We start from the raw sequence: 27,150 nt of genomic DNA on the forward strand, positions 1-27,150 counted from the left end.
GTCATTCCTCCAACATGTAGAACATTTCTGCCAGGTAACAAGATAATCTGGAAAGCCATTCTTCAGGGTGAGAGGCCACCACGTCAGATTACAACGAGGAGACATCTGACAGCACTTTTCAATTCTGACAATCAAGTTAATATGCGTCTCTATAGCAAACTCCCTATTTCTGACCTCTAACTCTGAGGGCTGGTAGATGCACAAGAGAGAAGGGGCCAAATCTCTGCCTTGAGCTGGCTGCCTGCTGGTCTCAGGAGCTGCCACCATCTTGGCTGTCCTGGCCTCTTTGGCAGGAGAAATGTCAACTGTGTGGGACTTAAGAGGCAAGGTCATTGCATGAAATTGTCATGCCTCCGGCCCTCCCCTCCTCAAGACATCTGCATTCACAGCTGCCTAGTGCAGGCCAAACTGCCTGAGCTGCCCCTCACCCTAGCAGGGGTCTGCTTCCAGGTCTGGAAGAGCTAGAAGGAGTGTCACCTGATTTGTCACCTTGTCCCTTTGTTTGCTGCCTGGAGGCTTTTGCAATTAAGGAGAGTTCCCTGTGAGGTCTGGGCAGGGTGCAAAGTTTAACTTTTCTTTTGTAAAGTTGGAGAAAGACCACTGTGAAGGGGGGTGGGCGAGGGGAGCCCCCTGGGGTCTGAAGCCTTCTCAGGGAGGGGTCTATTCTGGACAGCACACATTTGGCAGCAGGTCATCTGTTCCTTCTGTTCACCAGTCTGGGGAGATGGGGGCTGGGAGATGGGGGGGGGGGGTGCTGGGATGCAGTGGAGAACTTTTGGAGGAGCATTCCTTCCCCTTCTTGCCTAGTTAGCTAATCACATTTCAGACCTCAGCTCAACCTTGACCTTTCAGGGAAGCCTTGCCTGACCTCTGCAATCCAACCCCCATCATAGGATGACCATAGGAAAGTTTAGCTCAGGCCTTTTGATGGACAAACAGGGTGCTCTTGATTACGGCACTGGGACCCAAGGTGCACACCTGGGCATTTCTGGGCAGATGGGGACCTGTATCGCCTTCCTTGTTCCCTGTCACCCACCATGCACTGTGAGTCCCTGAGAGTAGCCTGGTTGTTGCCATGTGCCTCCGTGGCGGGAGCCAGGCGCTCCTGGGAAGGACCCAGCGTACCCGATTCCCCTGGGCCGGCTGGGGTGTCGGCTACGAGGCTGGCGGTTTAGAGTGCTGCACTTGACCCATCGTAAGCGTCACCCAGGGGACGGGGCTGAATCAAGGGCAGAGCAAAGGGTGATTGGGGAAGGTGGCAGAGCTTCAGGCTGGCACACCGATGGGGCCCGTTGCTCATTCATTCCTCAGAAACCCGAGGTGGGCAGGTGTCTTCAATAACTTTTACCAACGAGGGACCTGAGGTCCAGAGGGCGGTGACATCCCAAGTTCTCATGGCACGCTGAGCTGTATCTTACATGGGATCTATAGTCAATGTGGGCAAAGCAAACCTTCACTGAGGCAAATGCGTCTAGGAGAAAAGCCTTCTAGAAGCCAGCACCTGTCAGGTCCCAGCAGGCCATTTTTCCTCCAGTGTCGGTTCCCTGGCCGCATCCTGAGCGGTCACCCCTGATTTTAGGGCCCATGTTGGATGAAAAGTACCCCCCGCTGTACACTAGTCTCCTACTCTGGTAGGAGTTGCCAAGCCCAGGCCCTGACGGTAGGGACAGGGGGCCCCTCGGGCTCTGGGAACAGCAAAAGGCATCACCCACTGCAGAAGGTAAGTTATTGTTTCGCCACTCACCAGCATTGTTGTTATTGCTGCCACAGATGGTGGAGCCACACAGGCTCACATGGTCCACTCTGGGGGCTGTGAGGACTGTCTGGCTCTACCTCCTACTCTGGCTGTGAGGCCTTAGGCAGATTCATATCCTCAGTCTTCCTATCTGTAAAATGGATAGCAATGAGAGGCTGACACGAGTTAATGCCTAAAGGAGCAGGCGCTCCAACCATGTTTGCTCTCTGGAACCAGTCCCGCCTCTGACCTCACCTCATGGGACCCTTCTACTTCTTCAAAGTCAGGGACGCTGACCCTCCAAGGTGGCCCAAAGGCCATTCCTGGGCCTCTGGCCTCAGTGACAAGAGGCCTTTCTCTGCCTCTGCCGCCTGCTCGTTGACGTCCCACATGCCTGCCTCTAAGCCCAGATGCGGCTTTTAAGCCGGAGCAGACCCAGCCTGCTATTCTGGGGTCTTCTTTCAACTATTTTGGCAAAGACCAAATGGCAGCCACCTTTAAAATAGACGCTCCCAGCCCAGAGGTCATTCCCTGAGAACCAGGTCAGATCGGCCCGGGGTTCTTCCCCGCCGCTCATTCAAGCCCAACTGAGACCCTGCCATGTGTAGCTGTGACGAAGGCCCCTCCAAAATACCGATGGCAAATGTGGGGCTGAAGCCAAAATAAAATTCGGGTGGTCCTCCAAGGTGCCTCTGGCATCTCAGTTTCACAAAAGCTCTGTTTTTTGTGTGTGAAATCATAGGGGCCAGCTGCCAGAGGCAGCCAGAATGCCAGAGTGGATTTGCAGCAGTGACAGCAGGCCCAGCAGCTCCAACTCGGGGCTACGCCATGAACGTGCATCTTGGGAGAAAAGTCTCCTGTTCAGAAAGGTATGCCTGACAATCTCCCTGGGTCCCGGGCACCCTCACCACGGCTGAGCTCCTGAAAAGCAGCTCTGATCAGCGAGCCCCACTTCCCCTGATTTCCACTGCCAGAGGAGCTAAGCCTTTGCTCACCTAAACCATTTAATATCATATACATGTAATAATGGTGGAAACTTTTTAAAAAACCAGAAAGGAATTCCCGTTGTATTAAAGGTGGCAGGTCGTCTTCCAAAGACATCAAGTTGTAAAACGGTTCAGGTGTGTAACCTGCCACTTGGTAACGCTGGCGTCCTCTAAATTCAGTGGGTCCCCTCCCTTCAGCTCGAGGGCTTTTACTAACTATCTTACCCACCTCACCGCTCTGTCCTCACGTTCCTACCTTGGCTTTGTGATGGTGTCTGGCCTGGAGCACAGGGAGCATTTTGTCCACTTCGAAGGCCAGTAAGTCATTCAACAAACGTTGGCTGTGCTTCTGCACGTGCAGACTCTGTCCCAGGTACAGGGATGCGGCAGAGATGGAGCTGGGGAGAAGCAGACACTGAGCAAGGAGTTACCCACAGGGTAAGGATTCAGAAGCGAGAGCCAGAGGTTCTGTGATAAAGGTGAGGCATCTGGTCGACCTGAAGCTTGGGTTGGAGTGGGGTGGGGTGGGTGGCGTGGGCAGAGAGCATAGCATGGCAAGGCCTGGAGGTGAGACTCAGGGGGCCTCTGGGGAAAGGGCAGGCAGCCCAGGGAGGTACAGGGCTTTGCAAAGCCGCTGGGGGGGGGGGGGGCGCACAGTAGCTTCGTGTTAGAGGCAGGGCTCTCTGGCTGCTGTGAGCACCTTCAGGTGGGGCAAAAGCTTCAGTCCCAGCTCCCAGCACAGAGCCAGACATGGGTGCAGCACAAAAGGCTTCTCCCTTTTATCCGATGTCAAACCAAGCTTGTGGTGGGTTCTGGTCCTCTGATGGCCATCAGCCCTGTCTCCGCCCTGTAGTGCTGGGGCAGCCCCAGGTCTGAATGTCCTGCTAGGACCCAAGGGCTTAGTCTGTGCCTTGGAATTTGTCCTTGACCTGTGCAACCTAATGGCCAGCCTGGACCTGCCTGTACCCCACGGCACACGGTGGGGCTGGAGACATGGGAGGAGGGTTACAGGGTCTCATGAGCCCGGGAGAGGCATTTTTATCTGGAGAGCAAGAGATGAGATTGGAGAATACAAGCTGGGGAATGGCTCCACCCATCTGTCTAAGAGCTCGCTGCCATGGAATGGGGGTGGGGGCACCCCATTCTGGGAGGAGCCAGGTAAGATATATTTGCAGCTTTTGGAGCCATGCAGCCTCTCTCCGCCACTCAATTCTGCCACAGAAAACAGGTGAATGATGGGTGTGGTTGTGTGCCTGGAAGACGCCATTTCTCAGAACAGGTGGTAGGCTGGTTGGGGTTCAGGGGTGTGCAGAGCCCTGGTGGACGGATTGGTCATGTGGCCTCATTCCACAGCTTGCCCCCTCCAGCCTCTCTGTCTCTCTGTGAGTGGCCCTTCTGCCCTTATGGTCACCAAGTTAAAACACCATCTCAGCCCTCTAGAGACTTACAGAATCCAGGAACAGTAATAATAGGCATAACGTCACGATAATAGCCACCATTAACTGAGCAAGTATCACAGGCATTTTTTCTTATCTTGTGCAGACCTCACAATAGCTGGGAGCCGAGGGGGAAACTGAGGCAATGAGGTCAGGCATATGCAAACTGCGATGATGATTTGCTGTCATTCAAGGAAACAAGGGAGCCATGCTGGTCCTCCGGTGCCATACATGTCACAGAAATCCCCTTATATCATGTAAATAATCAAAACCCACAGAGGGAACCGAGGAACAAGGAGCCACACGTAAGTTAGCCCGGGTTGTTCAACACAAACCCTTTTAAGACGTTGCAAAGAATTCGGAGCTCCAAGTCCTCGATGCTTGTGAAGTCTCCCTCATTCTTTTCTGGGGTCCCACCCACCCCTAATTTGAAAGCATTACACTTTTAGTCAATGTCTTCACCAAGTCTTTCCAAAGCAAAGTTTTCGTGGGTGCACCAGCTCTCTTTTTGCATTCGTATTTCATTCCTCTGTTTTACAGCTTGTTTCATTTCCCGGTTGGCCTTACAAGCACAATGGTCCCAGGGGAGCTTGGGAATAAACCCAGCTCAATGTGGCTTTGAGGCGTTGTGAGCATATTGATGAGAGAATTCTGGGGAGCTCCACTCTGCCAATCACTTGCTGTGTGACAGAGGGCAAGTCACTCACCCTCTCTGAGCCTTAGTCCACTCCTACCCTCATGGTAGGGATTCAACAAGAACGTGAGTGAGGAAAGCGAGACCCCTGTGCGAGGCCAGTTGGTGATCTGATCTCCATCCACTGGGCACTTTGGGGAGTGGCGTGGCATTTGCTGGCAGCAGGTTTCTGCCCTGGAACACCATGGAGGGACCTGGGGGTCCTCTTCAGCACGGATGCTCGCGGACAGGGCAAAACGGACTTTCTGCCGTCCTCCGCTGTCATGCCCGTGCCTCCTGTGACTGTGCGATTCTGCTTCCCAGGACCCAGGCCTCAGCCGTGGACGGCCGTCAAGTCGGCCCCGGGATGTTTGGTTTCTCACGAGCCATTGTGGTCCCAGGGGGCAGGGGATGTGGACATGCCAGAAGCAGTGACCGTGGCACTCGGAAGGGGCCCGGCCTCTGTCCATCTTGATCACCCAGGCCAGGAATCCGGCAGCAGAAACGCCCCTTGAGATGGAGGCCCCGATAGGGCCTGAAGGGAGGGGCCGCTTCCTCTGTCCGAGGGCGCGGTCACGGTGAGTGGGCTCGCCACAATGCGGGAGGGCGGGCTGGGGGCCAGAACCCTGGCAGTGGCTCCTGAGAGACGCTGGGAAGCAACCCGATCTGGCCATTGCCTCTTTAACCCTCTATGGCTCCCCATGCCAGACGGAAAAGGTCCGATGGCCTTGGCTGTACCTCTAGATCTGGTCTCCCTGCACAGTCCCCACCCAAAGGGACAGCCAGCCACACTTGCTCTATGCCCTCTGTGCTCCCCCTGGAAAGCCCATCCCACCTTCTCTGTGATGATGGCTTCAAAAGCAGCTCATCTTCAGAAGGTCCAGCCATCCCCCCTCCCCTATCCCACCAGCCCCAAGGTCCAGCATGGTCACCTGCATCTTTGCCCCCAACCCAGGGGCTGATAACAGTTGGCTCCACTTCTGGCTCCACTTAGGAATTCCATGACACCGAGCGCCTAAGTGTAGGGGCTGCCTGGTGCAGCCCAGGCCTCAATAAATATTTACTTGCTGAATGAACTGATGAATGAATGAATCATTTTGCAGATACAGTTTTTGTTTTCACTTAATAAATACCCCCTGCCATTTTCCCACTAAATGCCATGACTTCTGTAGAGAGGATGGAGACACCAGGGTTTATTTAACCACTCTGTTCCGTTTCTAATATTAGGTGGTTTCCGAGATGTTTTTTCTTTCCTATTGTAAACAATGCTGTGTTGAATAGCCTTGTCCATAAACACTGTTGTTTTTTTCTTCTTTCTTTTTTCCCCCTGTATCTGGGATGTGAACTTCAGAAGCAGAATCTCTGGATTCAGACCAAGAATTTGGGGCTGTAAATTGACCCGTTTATGCTGACAGCAGTACGTTGCCATCTGTCCGTTTAACCACATCCTCACCAGCACTGGGTAATTCATTTTTTGTTTTGTTTCATTTTGTTTCCTGCTAGTCTTTACTAATTTGGCTGGCAAGCAATGACACTGGACTTTTATTTCTTTCTTTTTTTTTTTTAGGGGAACAGGACTTTATTGGGGAACAGTGTGTACTTCCAGGACTTTTTTTCCAAGTCAAGTTGTTGTCCTTTCAATCTTAGTTGTGGAGGGCGCAGCTCAGCTCCAGGTCCAGTTGCCGTTTCTAGTTGCAGGGGGCTCAGCCCACCATCCCTTGTGGGAGTCGAACCGGCAACCTTGTGGTTGAGAGGACGCGCTCCAACCAACTGAGCCATCTGGGAGCTCAGTGGCAGCTCAGCTCAAAGTGCCGTGTTCAATCTTAGTTGCAGGGGGCACAGCCCACCATCCCTTGCGGGACTCGAGGAGTTGAACTGGCAACCTTGTGGTTGAGAGCCCACTGGCCCATGTGGGAATCGAACCGGCAGCCTTCAGAGTTAGGAGCATGGAGCTCTAACTGCCTGAGCCACCGGGCCGGCCCCTGGACTTTTATTTCATTCGTTAATAAACTTTTCATTTTATAACAGTATGGAGAGGTCCTGTGTATCCCACACTCAGATTCCCCTGTTATTAGCATCTTGCATTATGGCACATTTGTAACAATTAAGGAACCAATTTTGACACGTTATTAACAGCCAACAATGGATACTTTAAACAGATTTCCTTAGTTTTCCCCGAGTGTGTCCCTCTTTTGTCATGGGACCCCATCCAGGACACCACATCACATCTAGCCGTCCCGTCTCCTTACGCTCCTTTTGGCTGTGACAGCTTTCTCAGACTTGCCTTATTTTGATAACCTGGACAGCTCTGAAGTGATGCTTGGCTTTTATTTCCACTCCGTGACAGCCGATGATGTGTCCATGCGTTGCTTTGCTGTGGGTGTCCTCTCCTCGATATCCCTTTATCTCTTGGGGTCTTGACCGTTTTCCCAGAAGTCTGAGCGACTGGCGATTGTCAGCATGACCTTGCTTCACACACACCTATTCTCCTTCTCACTTGGGTTGTCATTTTGTGGTACTTGCTCATGAGCTTTTGAGTAGATGGGTGCAGGAGGGTTAGGAGACAAGGCTGAGTCGATATTCATATTCCTCAGCCTGGCAGGGGTGGGCGTGAAACTCTGGGGGCGGGGTGCAGCTACAGCTCTGCACAGGCAGTCCTTTGAGAGCCGGGGCTCTCTTTCCCAGGTGGGCCACAGGCCAGCTCCTCCCCATAAGCATATGGGGGCCCTGCCCCTGCCCTCAGAGCCATGGCCCCAGATTCACCCCCTGACCACACTCAGGACAAAATGCAGAGTCTCCGACGGGGCCCTGCCCACCCTCGCTTCGTGCCCCTTTGCTCATGCTCTAGGTGGCCGCTCAGCAGGCCTGGCTGCCTGGGGCCGGGGCCAGGACTGTCCCCCCGACAGGGACATCACACTTGCCAGCCATCCTCTTTGCACAGTGACTCCTTCTCATCATTCAGGTCCCATCATGGATGATACCTCGCCAGACAGATCTTCTTGGCCAAAGTGTCAGCTGCTCCCCCACCACGTCACTCTCAAGCCCACGCCGAGGCTGGCTTTATGAAATGGGAAACACTTGCACCATCGGAAGGTAGCTATTTGTCCCTCATATATCGTTCGGGGGGCCCCGTGGAGTTGGCTGTGCCCCTCTCTGTCTGCCAGGGCCAGGGCCAGGCTGGCACCTGTGAGAGGAGCATAGGTGGCACCAGGTGGGACTTCCCCGCTGTCAACGAGACAGCACCACCTGCTGCTGGGGGCGGCCACCGTGCTCAGCCATGCACAGTGGCAGGCCTGAGGACAGGCTCTGCCCATGTGGTGTGGCACCATGAGGAGGGTCTGGCATTGGACATCGCTGACTTTTCCCCAATGACAAGAGGTCACTGTGTCTTTGCCTAGAATCAGAGTCCCAGCCTCATTCTCCTCAGCAGCGTCCCTCAGGATCTCAGGGCGGCCAGCTCTCCAGGAGCCCAGCTGGCCCGTCTTGCGGACATCACCTCAGGGGCTGCAGCCAATGACCTGTGGGGTCTGTCTGCCTAGAGACCCAAAGACCTTCTCACCTGAGTATCTTCCCTGCCTAGTTCACAAGGTTCTCTATGAGGGGCGTGGGACACAAATGGGCACCCCGATCTTATAGGGAGAAACAGGCTCAGAGGGACAGAGCAACTGTCCCGCGCATGGAGCTCTAGGTGGAGGCAGATTGGAACGCAGGGCTGTCTGACTGCCGGGCCGTGCTCTGACCATGAAGACCCAGTGATGTGGGACCTAGGCAGATGGCTTCACCTCTCTGAAGTGGTTTTTCATGGGCAAAACGGACATGATAATAACAGCACCTACCTCCTGGGAGAATCGTGAGGCCCACGCAAGAGAACATGTGCTTCGGGCGCAGTGAGGCAGGCATCTCACGGGGCTGCCAGCCACGGAGCTGAGAACCCTCATTCCTGGTCCAGTGTCCTCTTCCACCCTTGCCCACCTTAGCCCCTCCGGAGTCGTGGCAGCTTTATGTTCAGGGGGAAGAATGCTGCCCGGTGCCCTCTGCCAGGGAAAACCTACTGGGCTGCAGCCAAAGTCCACACGGGGACTGGTTCTGCTGCAGGCCCCGCTGAGTGCCCAGTGCTGGCCCCCGGCTGAAGCTCCATGAGGACTGTCCCACGGAGGGCTGTCTAGAAGGCAGACAAGCCATTGCCCTGTGCCTGCCATGCCGGCCTCGCTTTGCAAGGTGCTGAGAGTGCTGGGCCCAGGAGGAGATGGGGCAGACTGAGACCCTCCACCTTTCCCACCGTACAAGGTGGGCTGGTGACCAGAACCTCCAGGGCCCACAGCTGGGTCAGCTCAGCAAAGTGTGCAGCCAGCGTCACATGCCTGGCATGCAGCCCCCTCAGGGCCCAGCAACACCCTCCAACTTCCCCACTCCCTTGGGGTGTGGTTTAGAGGAAGGTGCTGACCTGGCTAGCAGCTCTAAATGGCCCCACCCCGGGGTGAGGGTGGGAGCAACAGGTGAGGGCACCAGCTCCTGCCCCCACCCAGGGAAGGGCCTCTGGTGACAGCCGTTCAGGGTCCTGTTGGAAAAGCCTCTGCATCCCTGGGCCCATGGCAGGCTTGGGGTGGGACCAGCAGGGGCTCTGACCTCCAGCAGGTGGCCTCAGGCTGGGATGGCAATAAATCTTTACACCACTTCTGCAGCAGGGAGGACATCCAATGGGCCAAGTATTCTCCTCCTGTGTTCCTGACATTTGAAGAAGCCACCAGAGAAGGAAGGACTTGGAGGCCCCGGGAAGCACACAGGTGGGAGAGGAATCACAGTGTCCACTTTAAGGAGGCAGAGACCCCTGATCCTTTCTCTCTTTGCTCTTTGGTAATAGAAACCCTGAGTTTTTCCTGGTGTAGCACTGTTAGGAGTAGAGACTGCATTTCCCAGCTTCCCTGGCAGCTGGGAACCACCATGTGACTGAAGCCTGGCCAATGGGAGGTAAGTAACACTAGTGGGTGCAGCTTCTGGGAGATGTCCTGTGAAGATGGACACATGCCTGTTTTCTTTGTTGTTGTTGTTGGGTGGAATGTGGATGGGATGGCTGGAGCCCAAGCAGCCATTTTTACCATGAGGTCAAAACCATATGAATATGGAGGGAAAAAGATGGGAGGAAGTTGGGTCCCTGATGAATGTGGAGCAGCCTCGTCACCCTGGACCTCTTTTACATGAAAATATACATTTTGTCTTTTTAAAAATACATTCATCTTTTGTTTTCTGACCCTTGTAGCTGAGCTGAATTCTAGCTCATAGAAGGAAAACAGATACTCCGTACTCTGAGAGGTTCAAATGGGACCAAGTCGGGTTATGAATTCAAACCCATTTGGTTCCAAAAGCAACCTTGATGTGGAGGTGTAGGTGGGGGGAGCATTGGGAGGACCCTACCTGCTGCTGACGGGGCCGGGGTGCCCCAGACGAAGTGTTGGTGAACTTCAGGGAGCTGTGGCCCCCAAGCCCCACTCTGGCCTGTCTCTGTCCAGCAGAAGGTCTGAGGTGGTCCCAGACAACGACGCCTGTATTTCAGTGGCATTGCTGAGACCTGCATACCTGGGTGGAGGTAGCACTTCTTTACCCAGCTCTCTACCTGCCCTCTAGCCCACAGAGAGAGTGTGTGCATGCTGGAGCTGCAGCTGTGTTCCCCAGGGCCATTGTCTGTCCACAGGGCAGCAGACACAGTGACCTCAGACCTAGTTTCCAGTCTAAGCTCATGCCTTACCACTAGGGACCTGAGCTTCAGTCTCCCCACCAGTAAAATGGGGATCAGAATGGCCAGCCTTGCAGAGTGACGGGGAGAATTCTGAGTGACGACGGGTAGAAAGTACCCAGCCCACAGTAAAGTGCTTTATGTGCTAACTTAATAAATGTGAGCAACCCGGAGGGATGTCCCTTTAAATCAGAGGTTCCTAAATGCTAGAGCATGGACTCACCTGGGGGGCTGGGCCCCTCTCCCAGGGTTCTGATTCAGCAGGACTGGAATGGAGCCCTGGACACACCTCTAGCCAGATCCCAAGTCAGGTGATCACTTTTTGAGCATCACTGGTTTAAATCAAGGGCCCTAAAACAAAAGCAGGTGTGAGCCCCTCCTTAAGACCACCTGAGCCCAATACCAGCAGGGCTCTGGAGCCAGGTGACTGGGTTTAAATCTGGCTCCACCCCTTGGAAGCCGTGCAGTTTGGGCAAGTTGCCTCCGTTCTCTGAGCCCTGGCTCCCTATGTATCACATGGGGAGAATTTGTATCCCGCTGAGATTACTGACAGGGAGCTCAATAAAAGTGACACGGCGCCGAGCTGGGCAAGGGCCCAGTGCCACCTCCTCTTCCTTCTCTCTGTCATTATTGTCATCAGTTTGTACGGATTAAACACGTTTTCAGCAGGGAGAGCAGCTCTCTCTTTCCTGGCCAGTCAGCAAGAGTGGGTACCTGCTGCACAGGCGATCCAGGACCCAGGCCCACCACCTGCCCTGGCACTGTGTCTGGGGAGGGGTCCTCTGCCCTCCATGCGTCATCCTCGGCGGGCATACTGGGATGGTTATCATGGCCCATCCCCCCAGGTTTAGTCAGTCCTGAACTGATGGGCAACTTCTCCCCAAATGCCTGACCCACAGTGACTAAGCAGACACTGTGAGCACGTCACCAATAGAGTCACTGGTCACCCACCAGACTCGGGCAGACCAGGTCCTCAGTCAGCTGGGTCCATCTAGGGCTTGTCGCTGAGGTCACTGCCATCTGCTGGTAGGCCGTGGTACTGCAGGAAGGGATGCCCTCCCGGACAGCTTGGGACAACCCAGCCCCCACTTCCTGTCCCCCGACTTGTCCCCAAAGCCTGGGGAGGGCCTGACCAGTCCCAGTCTCACAGAATGACTTTCAGACGTGACTGTGATGATCAAACTTATTGAGATACAACCTACATACCTCACATACAATTCACCCATTTAGGGTGTACAATTCAGTGGGTTTGGATGGAGGGCGTTGTGCAGCCATCACCACCTCAGTGTGACAACATTCTCATCACCCTAAAAAGGGGCCCCGTACCTATTACCAGTCTCTCCTTCCCCCAACTCCCTCCAGCCCCTGGCAACCACCAATCTTTGTCTGCACGGATTTCGCAGTTCTGGACATTGCGTATAAATGGAATCATACAGTATACGGCCTTCTGTGTCTGGCTTCCTTCACTCTGCATCACGATTTCAGGGTTCACCCATGCTGTAGTGTGTGCCAGTACATCTGTCCTTTTTATGGCCAAATGATATGCCATTGCATGCACGGCTAGAGCACATTTCGCTCATCTATTCATCAACTGATGGACTTTGGGGTTCTTTCCACTCTTTGACTGTTGTGAATAATGCTGCCATGAATACTTGTGTGCAGGTTTGGTGGGGCCATACATTTTCAATCCTCCTGAGTCTACACCTAGGAGTGGAATCGCTGGGTCCTGTGTAACTCGATGTGTAACATTTTAAAGAACTGCCAGACTGCTTCCCAAAGTGGCTGTGCCATTGTGGCCTGCCCCCCTGGATGTCCTCCCTGTCCTAGGTAGGACAAGTGTTGGAGCCTGAGAGACCCTGGGACCAGCCCTGACATGACCCTTGCCGGCTGTGTGACCTTAAGAAAACCGCGAACCTCTCTGAGCCTCAGTTTTCTCATCCGTAAAAGGCAATGAGAGATGCCTTTTACATCAGATGCTTGGTGTTCCACCCACATCCCCTGGGTCCTCACCACCCAGTGCACATGCCCCCCAAGCTTCCCACCACAAGCCCCCGGGCTCTGTGCCTGAGGGGAGCAGGCTCTGTGCCCGAGGGAACTATCTCTGGGAGCAGCCCTCAACCAAAGGCAGACTTGAGATGATGGATAAATAGGCCAGGTGCCTCACCCCTCAGGTGGGTGATTGGTAGGGGACCAGCAGTGACTGTACAATTAACTAGATAATTATAGATTGTGTAGGGGGGTCTGTGAACAAAAATATCAAGGCATTGTGAGAAAAAATGAGAGGGGACCCAGTTTTGGATGGGATAGTCACAGAAGGTCTCTTTGAGGAGGTGACACCCTGAGAAGTGAAGCTGGAGAAGCAGCCAGCCAGGTGAAAAGAGAAGACTGTCCCAGCAGGCAGTGGTGTGTGCAGAGGTCCTGGGGCAAGAAAGAGCCTGGGATAGACAGGGCAGCGAGGCTGGAGTGCGAAAAGGGAGCAAGGCTGAGAGGCATAGAAGGGGAAGCGGGGGAGGCCAGAAGAGCATGCTGGTGAAGAGACCACTCTTGAAAACACTGCCAAGTCTTCCTGCTTGCTTGGAGGGTCCGTCTGCTCTCCTGAGACAAGAATTTGAGCTTTCAAATGAACTTGCTCTTGCATGGTGAGAGTTCATGGATGGAGGAGGTCAGAGGGGAATGTCTTGTAGGGAAAAAGGAACCTCACACTAGGAATCAAACGGGCGGGGTACGGTTCCCCAACACCTCCTCCCCTTCACATATTCAGCCAGCGTCCCCCAGCAGCTAAGGGCAGGCCAGGAGTGGGGTGTCCAGGATGGACCCATTTTCCTTGGAGAGCCCGGGAGCTCCATCTCTCTAAGTGTGGGCAGCCTGGCCTGGCAAGGGGCTCTCTGAGGCTGCAGGGTGTCGTGGGTGAGGGGGCATCGAGACTGGGTCAGCCTCAGTGGAGACTCAGGTTGTCCTAACTCCAAGGCCTGTGATCCCAAACACCCATCATCACGAAGGCAGTTTTTTCTCTGCCTCATCTCCCCTCACTCTGCACCCCGCCCTTCTATCTGGACGCTTCCATGTCCCAGTGCAGCTCTGAGGGCAGATGAGGATGTCAGATTGTCATCTAGATGGTATCTGACTGGCCACAAGGCACCGGCTCTGAAGAACAGGGTCCTGACTGGTGGTGTCTCCCATCGTCCTCACCAACAGGGAGCTCCCCCAGCTTTTCTTGAATTTCTCCAGGTCACTGCTCCCAACCTGCTATTTTAGAGCTGTGCCTCTGGCCTCCATGAGGCTGCAATCTCCTGACAGACCAGGATAAGCTGCTTTTACCTGTGTGGCTGCCCTGCCCAGCAGAAGGTCTGGCATTTATTTGGCTGGCCTATGCTCAATGGACGGATGTTAGAGCAGTAGGTGGCTGGTGGGTGGGTGGGTGGATGAAGGATGGATGGATGGCTGGCTGGCTGGATGGAGAGGTGGATAGATGGACGGATGGATGGATGGAGAATTATGATGCTATTCTTCTGAACTATACAAAAGGCAGATAAATGCATTTATTTTGTCAGTGACAATAAATGAATTTTGAAATTTCTAACTTGAAATTAGCCTGCGAAAGGCATGGGATTTCCCAGGAATTCTCAGCTGGCCATCAGCCCTGCCCACGAGACTTTCCAGTCCTTCCACCTTTGAGCTCATCAAACAAGGTGCTGCAGAGCAGGTACCTTGGGGGAGGAACACTGTTCCTGGTACAGCTCCCAGATCTTTCTGGAAAGAGCAGGGTCCAGCCTTCTCCGCTGTCCTGTCAGCTATTATTCATAGACCAATTCTTATTCATAGACCAGTTACGATCTGCATCTCCTCAGAGGAGCCCAAGGACCACTGTGGGAGCCCGTTGATGGTTGGGGAGACCGAGGCAGGGGCGAGACCGAGGCTGATCCTGGGCTCTCACGATGGCTCGTGACACAGCAGAAGTGGCCGCAGCCACGTCTGAATCCAGCACTGTAATGCCCCTTTTCCCACGCAGCAGCCCCGCTCCCCAGATCCCATTCTGAGGTGTGGACACATAGCCCGGCGGGCCCTCAGGCACAGCGTGGGCCACCCTGCTAGTCCAGCTGTTGCAGCCTCAGAGGGGACGGGTCAGCTCTGGGGCTATATCTGGCTGGGCCCTGGAATGTGGCCCCGGCAATGTTGCCCTCCGATGGGTGGGCGCTAATTATAGACGTGCTTGCTCACCTTTTTGAGTCCTTCAACCCCCAGGGAAGCGGGTGGCCTCTGAACCCGCTGAGGGGTTCAAAGGCCCGCTTGGAGCAGCTGAAGCTCAGTCACCCAGGGCCCTTCCTGCCTCCCCCTCAGAAAGGGCCCAGGGCTGGAGCTCAGGGGCCGGGCGGTAGGTCCTGGTCTGTTGGCTTCACACAGGCAGGGCTGCCTTTTCCCCGGGACAGGTAGGGGGTGGACCAGGCCTGGGTGAGCAGAGTGGCCCACAGCTTCCAAAGCCAGCTGGCTGCCTCTCCTGTCAGCTCCGTGCAGGAAGGGCGACTGGCTGGCCACTCCCAAGAGGTTCTTTTCCTTTTTAAAAAAAATGTACTCAGCATTGTTTATTGAGCATCTTTGATGCTCCCACCCCTCTATGTTTTTTGTTTGTGTGTTTGTTTTTGTTTTTGTTTTTTTAAGGAGGGCGCAGCTCACAGGGGCCCATGCGGGGATTGAACCGGCAACCTTGGTGTTATCAGCACCACGCTCTAACCAACCGAGCTAACCAGCCGCCCCATCCACTTCTCTGCGTTTGGTGGGGAGGGCCCATGACTCCCACAATTAAGGCATTGCAGTGTTTTCTGATGTTCTTTTTACCATTTTATCCATTTTTTAGTGTACCAATTCATGGCTTTAAGCACACTCACAGTCTTGCTAACCGTCACTCCAATCCATTTCCAGAACTTTCCATCTTCCCAGACAGAAACTCTCCCCATGAAACACTCACTTCCCAACTCCCTACCCCCACTCCTAGTTACCTCTATTCTACTTCCTGTCTGCGTGAATTTGAAGACACTAGGGGGCCTCATCTAAGTGGAATCGTATAGGATTTGCCCTTTTGTGACAGGCTGATCTAACGTAGCAACTTGTCCTTAAGGTTTGTGCATGTTGTAGCAGGTGTCAGCATGCCCTCCCTTTTTAAGGCTGAGTGATATTTCATTGTCTGGATGGACCGCATTTCGTGGAGCCGTTCATCCATCATGGACACATGGGTTATTTCTACCTTTTGGTGACTGTGACTAGCGCTGCTATCACATATCGGTAGGAAGCCCTGCTTTCGCTTCCTTTGGGGGATATTCACAGAGGTGGAAACTGCTGGGTCACATGCTTACTCTGTTTAACTCTTTGAGGGACCACTGCCCCGTTTTCCACAGCAGCTGTCCCATTTTGCATTCCCATTCTTGCAGATTTTTGACCCAAAGTCCCACAGACCCTTGATGTCCAGGGGCCTGCCCCACACCCTCCACCTCTCTTCCTCCCCCTCCGTCCCCATCCCATTAGGCAGGTTCGGGGAAGGAGGGAGTCTGCCGTCTCTGGAGCCTCTGGGATGCCCTGTCCTGGCGCAGATGGCATCTGCTCATGGAGGGGTTCATGGAGCCCCCCTGGTCCCAATTTCTTTTTCTGGGGGATCCTACCTGCTCCTGTCCCCCCATGCATGCAGCCCACTGCCCGTCCCCACAAGGGCTCTTTGGGGACTTGCCATTCCCCAAAGGAGAGAAGACAGTGATTAACGCAGGCCTTGAAGGTGGGCTAGGAGGCACGTTGCAGTCTGGGGGGAGGTGCACTGGCTTCTGGGGTCTCCTCAGTGTCCCTTGCATAGATGACCTCCCTCTGACTCAGCCTTAGGCTGTGGGGGGGGGGGGCAGTGAGAGAAGATGGGAGGGGGGATAAAGCTCTGGGTGTGGACAAGGACGACCTGGGGGTGCCGGACCAGGGCCTCTTCCAGAGGAGAACCCTGCCAGCTTGGTGTCCTGCAAACATGCGGACTGGACAGGGGGAGGCCTGGGGCGGGTGGGCCTGGCTCCCTGTGTGGGAGGAGCAGTGCCTCGCCCAGAAGGGGTACCAGTGGCAATGCCACCTTCCCTGTGAACCTGACTTGGCACAGGCCCTCACTCTGCCGCCTGCAGCAGGCACCCGTGGGTGTCCAGGGTCAGACCACCCAGGAGCTGCGTGCCTAGCAAGTCCCGCCTCCTCCTGGGCCTCAGTTTCCCCGGCTATGAGGTGGGCACTTGCTGTGCTATGTTCTGCCTGTCCTGGGGGCTGTAAGTCCGAGATCTAGGTATCAGCAGGGCCAGTTCCCCTGAGACCATGAGGGACAATCTGGGCCAGGCGTCCCCCCCAGCTCCTGGGGATTGCTGGTGGTACGTGGCTTGTAGAAGCATCTCCCCATCATCTATGCTTTCATGGTGTTCTCTCTGTGTGCGAGTCTGTCTTCAAACTTCCCCTTCTTACAAGGACACAGCCATACTGGGTTAGGGCCCCCCTTCTCCACTATGACCTCATCTTAACTTGATGATATCTGCAACAACCTTATTTCCAAATAAGGCCACAGTCTGAGGCACTGGGGGTCTTAGGACTCCAACATATGAATCTTGGGGGACACAATTGAACCCGTCACTCTCTCCTAACCCATGCCCGAAATGAAGCTGCTTGGCCTGCAGAGGGGGTCAGAAAACAGAGGTTGTCTTGTCAAATCTCTTACATATTAACCAAGAGCCCTAAATGCCACTGTCTACCTTCTTCACGGATCATCTGTTGATCATGTGGCATTGAGTGCAGGCGTGGATGGGACGCTGCTGCACTCCTCTAACTACATGCCCCGGGCATGTTCACCCCGAGCCTCAGTTTCCTCACCTGCAGAATGGGCGTGATGGTAGCACCTGCTCCTTCTCATTCCAGATAAATGACGGAATCCGCTGCCAAAGCTCAGCTCCTGATCATCACCACAAATGTTCCTTCATGCAGGGGGACAATTCCTGGGAATCTGACTTGCCGATCCCCCGACACCCCACTGCCCCAGCATGTCTTCCCCAAGATTTTCACATTTATTGCACAGGTGTTGGTGCTGAGACCCCAGCCAGGGGTGGGGGAGCAGAGACCCAGGCCACAGCCCTCTCCTGGGCTGGCCCACCAGGGACGGCTGCCTCCTGCAAAGTGTAGTAAGGGTGAGCACTCTGCCCTACCCTTTGGCTCTCACCTGGGCCTGCCCCAGGTGGCCCCGCCCACCACCAGTGCTGGGGAGCAGGTGAGGGGGCAGGGATGGCACGTGGTCCAAGATGAGCTTGGCGCCCTACTGGCTATGGACTCCAGCAAATGTTGCCTCTCTGAGCCTCGCTTTCTTAGGCAAAGACAGAAATGCTCAAGGCCCCGATGGCAGGTTGCAAGGATAAAGGGGTCCTGGGAGAGCCGTACCTGGCACACAGCACAGGTGCTCAAATGGTCCATGGAGAAGCACACAGCTTCACAATGGAGAGAGCTTTTTGGAGTTTTAAACAGAGTAAGCCTCTCTCTCTCTCTCTCTCTCTCTACACCTGTGTGCATGCACACACATGCACAATACAGATATACCCAGGAACACAGACACGCACACACTCATGCATGTACACAGGGACACACACAGGAACACACACATACTGATGCCTACAGACACAGGAATTCACACACGTGCACACGCACACACACGCGCTCCCACATGCATCAGCCTGTTCTTTCCATCACGTGGACCATCTATTGGTTTAAAAAAATAACAACTTTCAAAACCAGGAGATTAAATGCATGTTTAGCCCAATTTCTCAGAATACAGTCTTACAACTTAAAACAGTGATTCGGCACAGACTCTGCTTTCATCACAAGCAAATACGTTCAAGTAAAAACTGCAAGTGTTTCTTTTTCTTCAGGCTGCATTATAATCTATTAAATAACAACGTAGAATAAAATACTTTAATGTTTCAATTACTCAAACCCCCACGTGGTCCCCCAGCTGTGCTGCAGGGAGGCTCCCCGGTTGGCTAGGATCCCAAACTTCAGCTGGTCTCCCCTGTGGGCCGCCGGGGGCCCCTGGCCAGCGCAAACCCACAAGTGTCTTCCTTTAAAGCGGCACTTCCTCCCACTCCTGGCTTGGCCCCCAGTTTCAGTTTGATGGACCCTTGTTTGAGAGAATCAGGAAGAGCTGGGGATGTGTTCTGTTGGCCCTGGAAAGAGCATCAGCCCAGCAGCAGGAAAGGGGGCAGGGACGAGGGGAGAGTCAGCTTTGGAAACCTGCCATGCTGTGACGGTCAGCTATGAGAGTGGAGGCTCGGCCAGCGGCCGGTCCACACTGCCGGGCCAGCCATGGGTCTGGAAAGCGTGAGGCCTCTGCTCCCCTGGGCCGGGGCTAAGCATGGCCTCCCCGTCTCCTCTGCCGCTGAGCCTGCCGCCGTGGCTGGGCACCCTTGCCCGGTGGCCTGGGCAGGCCCCCGCGGAGCCCAGCCGCGCTCTGGAGCAGCCGCACCATCTCATGGTCCTTGTGGTCCAGCACACGGGGCAGGAAGAGCGAGGACTTCTGTGTGCGGCGCGTCTTGAAGCCCCTGCGGGGCCGGCCCTTACCGTTGACGGACACGTACCACAGTCTCTCGGCGCTGGGCTGGCGCCGGGCCCCTGGCCCGCTGGGCACCGTCGGGTACAGCCGGGAGGCGTATGTGTTATAACCCAGCTCGTGGATCCGCTCCACAAACTCGCACTCGGCGTTGTAGTTCTCCTGCGGGTGCAGGGCAAGACGCTGTGGTCAGTGGGTCAGCAGCGGGCCCGGGAGGCCACACAGAGGGGGCAAGGGGCACAGGGACCTCTCCTTCTCAACACCTCCCTTCCTCCTTTGCTCCTGCCCAGTCTGGCTGCATATCCTGCCCAGACACGTGCACGCTCACCCTCCACACCCTTGCCCAGGCCGTGCCCTCTGCCGGGTGTTGTGCTTCCTCCCACCCGTGTCTGGTGAACTTGGCCTTTGAGATTCAGCTCAAGTGTTTCTTCCTCTGATGTTTCCTGAGCACCTTGGGAAGCCTGGCTCGCCCTGTCTCCCATCTCTGGTCCCCCAGCCTCCCACCCTCCTCCATGGGTACTTTGGAGAATGTCCCCAGCACAGGGACAACAGACACAGGGCCTGCCCGACCCAGGTGCCCTAAGTGCTGGCAGTATGGATGTCAGCAGGACTGGACATTTGGACAAAGGAAGTGGATGGCTCCCCAGAAGAAATCGCATAAACGAGAAGGAAAAAGAACATCAAAAGTGGAAGGAAGGGTAACACAGCCACGTTTTTAACGAGCCTGTTACAGGTCGAGTTTGGGTCCCAGCTCTGGGCTTTGAACTCAGGGAGTCAGTTGGGGCCTCGCGGTCCCGGCACCCCAGGTTGAAGGACGGACGGAGCCGCATGGAAGAGAGCCAGGCGCCCGGCTGGACTCGAGCTGGTACATGGCGCAGACCCTGCTCTGAGCACGCTGTGGCGTCAGTGGTCCCGCCACCAGCAGAGGTACAGGAGGTTGAGGTCGTCATTGGGGATGAATGGAACGTCTGTCACCCTGGGACAGGGTGGGGGATGTGGGTCCCTGCCCTCTGTGGGGAGGGCTCTGGAAGGACAGAGGTGAAAACTTGGAACTGAAAGAGCTTTCCTCACAGGGACCCCTGTGGGGTCTCCTGGTCAGGGGTGATAAAGAGGGGGTATGCCTTAGGCTGACCCAGGTGTGGTTTCCATCCCAACCGTAGGTGGGTGGGTATGCCAAGGGCCACCCCCACAGTGTTTCACTCCTGGCAACATGCCAAGGGGCTGGGCTGGGGCCAGGGAAAGGTGGGCAGATGGATTTGGCCTCCTTCCCAGGACTGGCCCCAGGGCAGGAGGAAGAGACCCCCGGGGTTTGTCTCTGAGTACAGGTGGCCCACAGGGCCACAGGGTCATTCTCAGAGGTCACAGGTCCATTCTCAGAGGTCACAGGCTGGCAGGGGCCAGACCCATGAATTGGGCAATGTGTGACTGGAAGAACCAGCAAGGAAGACGTTTAAGCACAGAACACCTGTTTCCCAGTGGCATGGAAATCCAGAAGTGAGGGCTGAGGGTGTGGGGGGAGCCCTCTGGCTGAATCGGGGTGGGGGCTGCCTCGCCCCATAAGCCCAATCCCTCTTCTGTTCTCCCACCACTCAGCAGTGGCTCAGAGATTGGATGCCCAAGACCAACCTCTGCACTTTAGAGATGGGGAAACTGAGGCCCAGGGTGGTGCCGGGCCCCAAATCGCAGAGAGATATGATGCTGTTCTGACCTGTGCTAGACCCCTGCGTGGCGTGGGCTCAGGGGCCACCTGAGGTGAGTGGGTGGGCTCAGGCAGACTTGCCCACCCCCACACCAGGCACACTCTACGTGAGACGTGTTCTAGGCCCCTCTGTCCTGGAGAGGACATGTCTTCCAGGGCTGAGGCCCATCCAACAGGCTGGGCTTTCTCTTTGCAGGGACACTTGGGGGCAATTGAAGGGACACAGTCCTGTGGGCCTCGAAAAGCAAAGGGCTCAGGGCCTCGTGAGGGGTCCCAAGTTACAGAGCCAGGACGGGAGGTGGAAGCAGAAGGCAGTCTCGGCCGCTGCTCCGTGCGCTGAGCTAAGGCACCTGGGTGATAATCTGTGGGTGATGGAGACTTCCTGGAGGCCATGACAGAAGTGGGTTTGCATTTTAGGAGACCCCCCAGCATGTACCTAGCATATAGTGTAACATATGGTAAGTGCCCAGGACATCGATGAATGATGGACGGGCGGATGGATGGAAAGAAGGAAGGAAAGAAAGAAAGAAGGAAGGGAGGGAGGGAGGGAGGGAGGGAGGGAGGGAGGGAGGAAGGGAGGAAGGGAGGAAGGAGAAAGGGAGGGAGGAAGGAAGGAAGGCAGATAGGTAGATGGATGGATGGACAGACTGGAGGAGGGAGATACTGGAGGCCTGTAGTCTGGTCCCAAGGTTGTTGTGATGGTCCAGGTGGGAGGTGATGAGGGCCTGAGTTATAAGGCACTGGCCAAGAGGATAAGGCGAGAGAGGTGAGGGGTGTGGATAGAAGAGGAGATTCAAGAGGTAGAGTCTAGGACTTAGAGATGGACTGAGAGAGAAGGAGGTGTCCATCATGACTTTTAGCTGACCTTGAGCTTGAGTGAATGGCTGGTGGGGCAATATTTCAGGCGGGGGTTAGGGGCACCACTGTGTTCAGCTGGGGTGTGCTGCCCTCTGTCAGGAGTCTCCGAGCCATCGGGACTTTCAAGGAGTGATCTATAACTCAGAAGGGAGGTCAGGGCTGGAGTTGGGAGCTGCCAGGGTGCAGTGGATGAGCTGGCCTGGGAGGTGAGATGCAGGCTGACAGCAAAGACTAGGGACCTCACACAGCCAAGAGGCAGGGCCGTGGGAACTGCACTCGCAAGCAAGTTGCCTAGGATGGGGGCACGGGTGGCAGTGACAGGGTGGCACTGGACAGCCTTACCTCCCAGGTTCCTGCAGGGCAGTGAGACCTTGCCCGATGGATGCTCTGAAAAGTTCCATGCCATCAAGCTAGACCTCCTGGTACCCCCAGTGAGGCTGGAATTTCTCTTCCTCCTTCCCCAAAGCCAGCGCCACCAGCTCTCAGGGACAGAAGCCGCAGGTGGACTCTGACCCGTTGGGATGGCTCAGGTAATGCTTTCTTTGTTCTGTGTCCCAAAGCCCTGGGCCTGGGTCCCCCATGGAAGAGATGTGAGAGTACTTAGGTTTCTCCTCTCGTTTCAGTCCTCCCTGCCCCACTGTGAGTGTCCCCAGTATGGGCGAGAGGCCCTCTGTGGTCAGTAAGACCTGTCCATCACCACAAGCCAACGAGACCTCCTCCCTGGATGTCCCCTCTGCATAAGGGACAAGTCTGAGGCCATTTTAAGACTAGAAAGTCAGCTTTGCTCATTCGGCACCAGGAGGACAGGGCCAGCAGGTCTGGAAAGCCACAGGCCACCACAAGAAAAACTCGGGGGTGGCCGGTTAGCTCAGTTGGTTAGAGCATGGTGCTCTTAACAACAAAGTTGCCAGTTCGATCCCGACATGGGCCACTGTGAGCTGCGCCCTCCACAACTAGATTGAAACTACTTGACTTGGAGCTGATGGGTCCTGGAAAAACACACTTGAAATAAATTTTTAAAAGTTAAAAAAAAGAAAAGAAAAACTCAGACCGAACCCTGGGCCGAGGGCATGTCCTTATAAACCACAATTGGTGTTTGGAGATGCTAGAAGCACATACAGAGGAGGCTGGGCCCCAGTGGGTCCTCCTCTCAGACACAGCGTGGATCACATGGCCCCGGGGTCAGAGGTGCCCTCCAACTTTTGCATTTCCTTTAGCAAAATAATCTGCGATGAAGTAACGCGCATAAGGCAAGTTTTTCTGCAACTCTTCTTGATCACGCTTTGCCTGACTGCAAAGGGGGCAGGGAGATGGCGGTGTGTTTCCCCTGCAAACACTGAACGGAGGGACGTAACTGTGGGAAGATGGTCCTTGGGCTGCGTCGTCGAGGTTATGTGTGGATGGAAGACTTTTCATGGCCCAAGAAGGTATCAGCTGAATTGCATGTAATGACTAGTTGGAGGCAGCACATTTCCTAATTCTATGTATTTTACTCCATGTAGTCCCCGCCCCTACCCTTGGGGAACACGCCCACAGAGTCACGAGACCCCCTTTTTGCTGTGGAAGCCCAGGCGGTGGATAGACTGGGTTCCAAGCCTGCCTGCCGGCGACATGTCCCGTCTCCCTTCCTCTGGGTCCCGCCTAAGAACTTTCTGCCCTTGGGGAGAACTGGCCATGCCTCCCCTTGCTTCATTCTCTCCTCGCTCCCAGGAGAGCTATGGGTGAGCCCACAGGGGAGCTCTTGTGCAGTACACACCCTTGGTTTGCTTGGGCCCACTTATTTCAGTGGAAACTTGAGGGACACTCTCTCCACTATCCTCTGCTACCTTGAGGGAAGAGCAATAGCGGTGACCACAAAATGTTTGGAGAAACATTTTCAAATCAACAGCACTGGACAACGGAAGACATGTCTAACTCCCAGTGTGAACCTCCCTGTGGAATGTGCTCCAAGTCACTCAAGCTGGCAGCTGCCTCTGCCAAAAGCTGCCCAAAGAGCCCTAGGTGTGGAGTCCCCGGGGCTGGCTCATGTCCTCCACGTCCCTGGGCAAAGCACTGTACTGCCCATGGGCCCTTTGTCCCCTGATGTGACGTCCAGGGGAGCTGGCTGCTCCATCCGTGCCTGCCCACAGAAAGACTGGACTTACCGAAGCGTAGAGCCGTCCCCTCTTGTTCATGGCCAGGTACCGTCCGGAGAACAGCCCCTTGATGGCCACAACGCCCACCTCCACGGCCGTTATCTCCAGGATACCTGGGAAGAGTTGGGAATGCATATCACTCCCTCAGCTTCCTAGAGCACAAGGGACAGGGCTGAGCGCCCACGGGCCCTGTCCAAAGCTGAAACACACTCCCAAGAGGGGTGACTTCGGAAATTCAGGGGAAAAAGAAATTACCGGACAGGAGGTGAAGGAGGTGGAGCATCAGGAAAGGCTTCTCCAAGGAGAAAAATCCAAAATGGGGCGGGGGTATAACACAGCTAACATTTCTACATGCTGACTTGGTGCCAGGTACCCTGGTTTTGCAGGCCATGGAGCTCATTGGAGACTTTCAACAGCTTTGCCAGAGAGTTTTCATGAAACTGCTGACATCGAGTGACTTGCCCAAGCCCGCACGCGTGTTTGAGCTGGGATTCAAGGCAGGGCTGCAGACACCAGGCTGAACTGCCAGTTCTCCGGTGCCCATGGAATACGCGAGTAGGGAAAGCTGGGGGCCCTGATTGAAGCAGGTTGATAATATAACCCATATACAGCACCTTGAGGGTGTCACCCAAACCCGCTGGCATTGGACCTGCGCGGGAGATAATTACCCAGTGATGTGGGAGGGATACACCCCGTTGGCAGGAGGCCAGGTTAGACCCTGCAACTCACAAAGGGAAGTGGGCAGGGCTCACCCACTCCCCACTCGGGGGGTAAGAAAGTTTAAATCTCCCCTAACGCCTTTCCTTCTGGACACAAGAGCACTTTTTCACGGGGACCTGCAACAAAGGCTGGGGTGGGGCCATTGTCCCCTGAGAACTGCTCCAAGGGGAACTGGGGCACAGGGGAACTCTCCAGGGTATGCTTCTCCCCTGCCTGGCCCCCAGCACGGCAGTGATCACAGAGCTCAGATGCCGGCCGCTGGAGGCTTGGCCCAGGGTGCGAGGGTGCAGCCTGTGTCCCCGGGACCCACGCAGGCTCGGAGGATTCCACAGCGCCCGCCGGCGGACCAGAGAAGCGTATACGGGACGCGAGCGGCTGCAGGTGCGCGCCCTACTCCGTCTCCGTGCTCCCAGCTTTGGTTGCCCTAAGAATTTTGATGCTCTGCGACTCCAGGGGGAGACTGGATTCAGAGAGAAGCCGGGTGTCCCTGCGAGTCTAGCGCGGGCGCTTCCGTGGCTGGGCCCTGCGCACTGGGACGCCTTGGCGACAGCTGGTCTCCACCGTGCGGCTCCAGAGGCGCCCTCCGAAAACGCCCTCGCAAGGCTGAGGCTTTCCTCGAGGAAGGAGCGGTTTCTCGCCAATGCCTTGAATCCACCGCACAGCTTCCTGCACCAGGGCGGAGGCCAAGCGCCGCGCATCTCATCGGAAGACCCCCGAGGCCCCGGCCATACTCCCACGCTCCCCACTGCAGTCCTGCCAGGCCCGGAGCTCGGGTCTCCTGCTCTCCAGCGATAGGAGCCGCATCGAGTCCCCCTCGCTCTGCGCTTCTCGCAGGAGGGAGGCTCAGGCACAAGCTTGGGTGCCGGGGGCCGGAGGAGCCAAACGCGGGAGCCTTGCGGTACTTCGGCTCAAATACAGTCCAGGCCGCGGGTCCTGGCTGCGGGACGGGGTGAGGGTGTCTCTGTGCCCCCAGGCCCAAGCGGACGACTCTCGGTACTCCTAACTCCTATCCCGAGGCCCCCACCCGGCGGCGGGGGCACCCACCCTGGTGGTCGCTCAGCGGCCAAGGGCGGATGAGGGAGGGCTGCGTGTTCTGCCCGTGGAAATGGCGGTCTTATAGGTGGCAGCCGCGGCCGGGGATCCCGGCTCTGCCGGGGCGAGCATCTTCCACGCGGACGCAGAGGCGCGGGGCGGCCACCTGGGCGGCCGAGAGCAGGGGGGCAGAGGGGACGGCGGGGCGCCCCGGGGTTGGCAGGAGGAGAAGTCGTCAAAATAATAAAGAGGATGATAAATGCCTTGTCCGGTGCCTTTTCTCCAAAAACCTCAAAGGGCTCAAACTTGTCAGGGCGACCGAACTCAGCCGAGTGGGGAGCCCAGAGCCGCTTACCGCGCGCCCCTTCTGACCAGCGGGAGGGGCGGGGGGGGGCATGCAGACTCCGCCAGGCCAACTCGCTGGGACAGCGGCCAGTGGCTGCCCGCGCCCCCTGCGGACGTGAGCCCTACCCCATCCCAGCTCCTCTCGCGCTCTTCTCCTAGACGTGGAGGGAAACCCGGGGACCCCGGCTGCTTCCCTCCGGCCGCGAGGAGTGGTCCGCTTTCCCCGGCACCCTTCGAGTACCGACCCCTCCTGGGCACCGCTCCTCCCCGGGGACCCGAGCCGCGGCGCCGCGGGACCGGACACTCACTGTAGGCGCTGTTTTCCAGGCTGCCGTTGACGCGGCCGCTCGGGTGCAGCTGGAGGTGGTACTTGGTGGCGCAGTAGAGCTTGCGGCGCCGGGGCGCCCCGCCGAGGTGTTCATAGACGCCGCCGCGGCCGCCCGCATCGCGCCGCAGCCTCGCCCCGGGGCCCGCGGGCCAGCCGGGCTCCAGCAGGCTTAGCAGCAGAAGCCAAATCAGGCCCATCGTGGCATCGCGCCCGCTCCGCGGCGGCGGCGGCTGCAGGCGAGCGTGGCGCCCATGGAAGGGGCGGCAGCGGAGCCAGGCGAGGCGCGTGGAGCCGGCTCCCGCGCCTGGCGGTGCCGACTCCGGCTCCGCAGAAAGGGGGGGAGGGGAGGAGAGAAACGGGGCGGGGGGTGGGGGGGGAGAGAGAGAGAGAGAGAGAGAGAGAGAGAGAGAGAGAGAGAGAGAGAGAGATTTCTAATTTTCACCCAGGATCGGGTGAAATTTCTGTTGCTGAGCAAAGCGCTGAAAGAAAAGACGGTTCAGCAACAAAAGGCCGACGTGGTCCCCAGGCGGAGGCGCGGGAGGGGCGGGAGCCCGGGCGGGTGGGGAGCCCGGCAGCAGTGGGGATCCGGCCGGCGCCGCCCGCGCACACCGCCGTCGAGCCGCGGCTCCGCTTCGCCGCGCGCCCCGCGCCCCCGCGCGCCCTCCTGGCTCTGAAAGGTCCCTCCCCGCCCCTCCCCCGCCTCCTCCCCCAGACCAATTATGCTTCCGAAAATTATAGACCGAGGCCTCGAGGCGGCCGCCCCAGGCCCTGTCACCCCCTCCCGCCCCCCATCAATCCCCCGGCACAATGGGACGCCGCCGATGACTGATGTCCGCGAAAACAACTTGCGGGGAAGTCGCGCTGACAAACGCCCATTAGAGG

General features: G+C 56.4%; 1 protein-coding gene across 1 annotated transcript; it reads right to left on the bottom strand.

Annotated features, from left to right (window-relative positions):
* Positions 1-18,408: 18,408 nt before the first annotated feature.
* On the bottom strand, positions 18,409-26,586 carry FGF3 (fibroblast growth factor 3). The gene is made up of 3 exons (XM_019755612.3): positions 26,249-26,586; positions 23,853-23,956; positions 18,409-19,313 (listed from the first exon to the last, which is right to left on the bottom strand). Exons 1-3 carry the CDS (start codon positions 26,463-26,465, stop codon positions 18,951-18,953), a joined length of 684 nt encoding a protein of 227 aa, XP_019611171.1. The 5' UTR covers positions 26,466-26,586; the 3' UTR covers positions 18,409-18,950.
* Between the last annotated feature and the right edge of the window lie 564 nt (positions 26,587-27,150).

Source organism: Rhinolophus sinicus, chromosome 14 (assembly GCF_057876585.1).
Source record: "Rhinolophus sinicus isolate RSI-liver-muscle chromosome 14, RSI-T2T, whole genome shotgun sequence".
Lineage (NCBI taxonomy): Eukaryota > Metazoa > Chordata > Mammalia > Chiroptera > Rhinolophidae > Rhinolophus > Rhinolophus sinicus.

Bases quoted from the DNA above. Each gene is read 5' to 3' on its own strand.
- FGF3 (XM_019755612.3), bottom strand. From the start codon at position 26,465: ATGGGCCTGATTTGGCTTCTGCTGCTAAGCCTGCTGGAGCCCGGCTGG. The intron at 23,957-26,248 runs GTGAGTGTCCGG...AACTCTTCCCAG, and splicing joins CCTGGAAAACAGCGCCTACA to GTATCCTGGAGATAACGGCC. The intron at 19,314-23,852 runs GTAAGTCCAGTC...CTGCACCCGCAG, and splicing joins GGGGACGGCTCTACGCTTCG to GAGAACTACAACGCCGAGTG.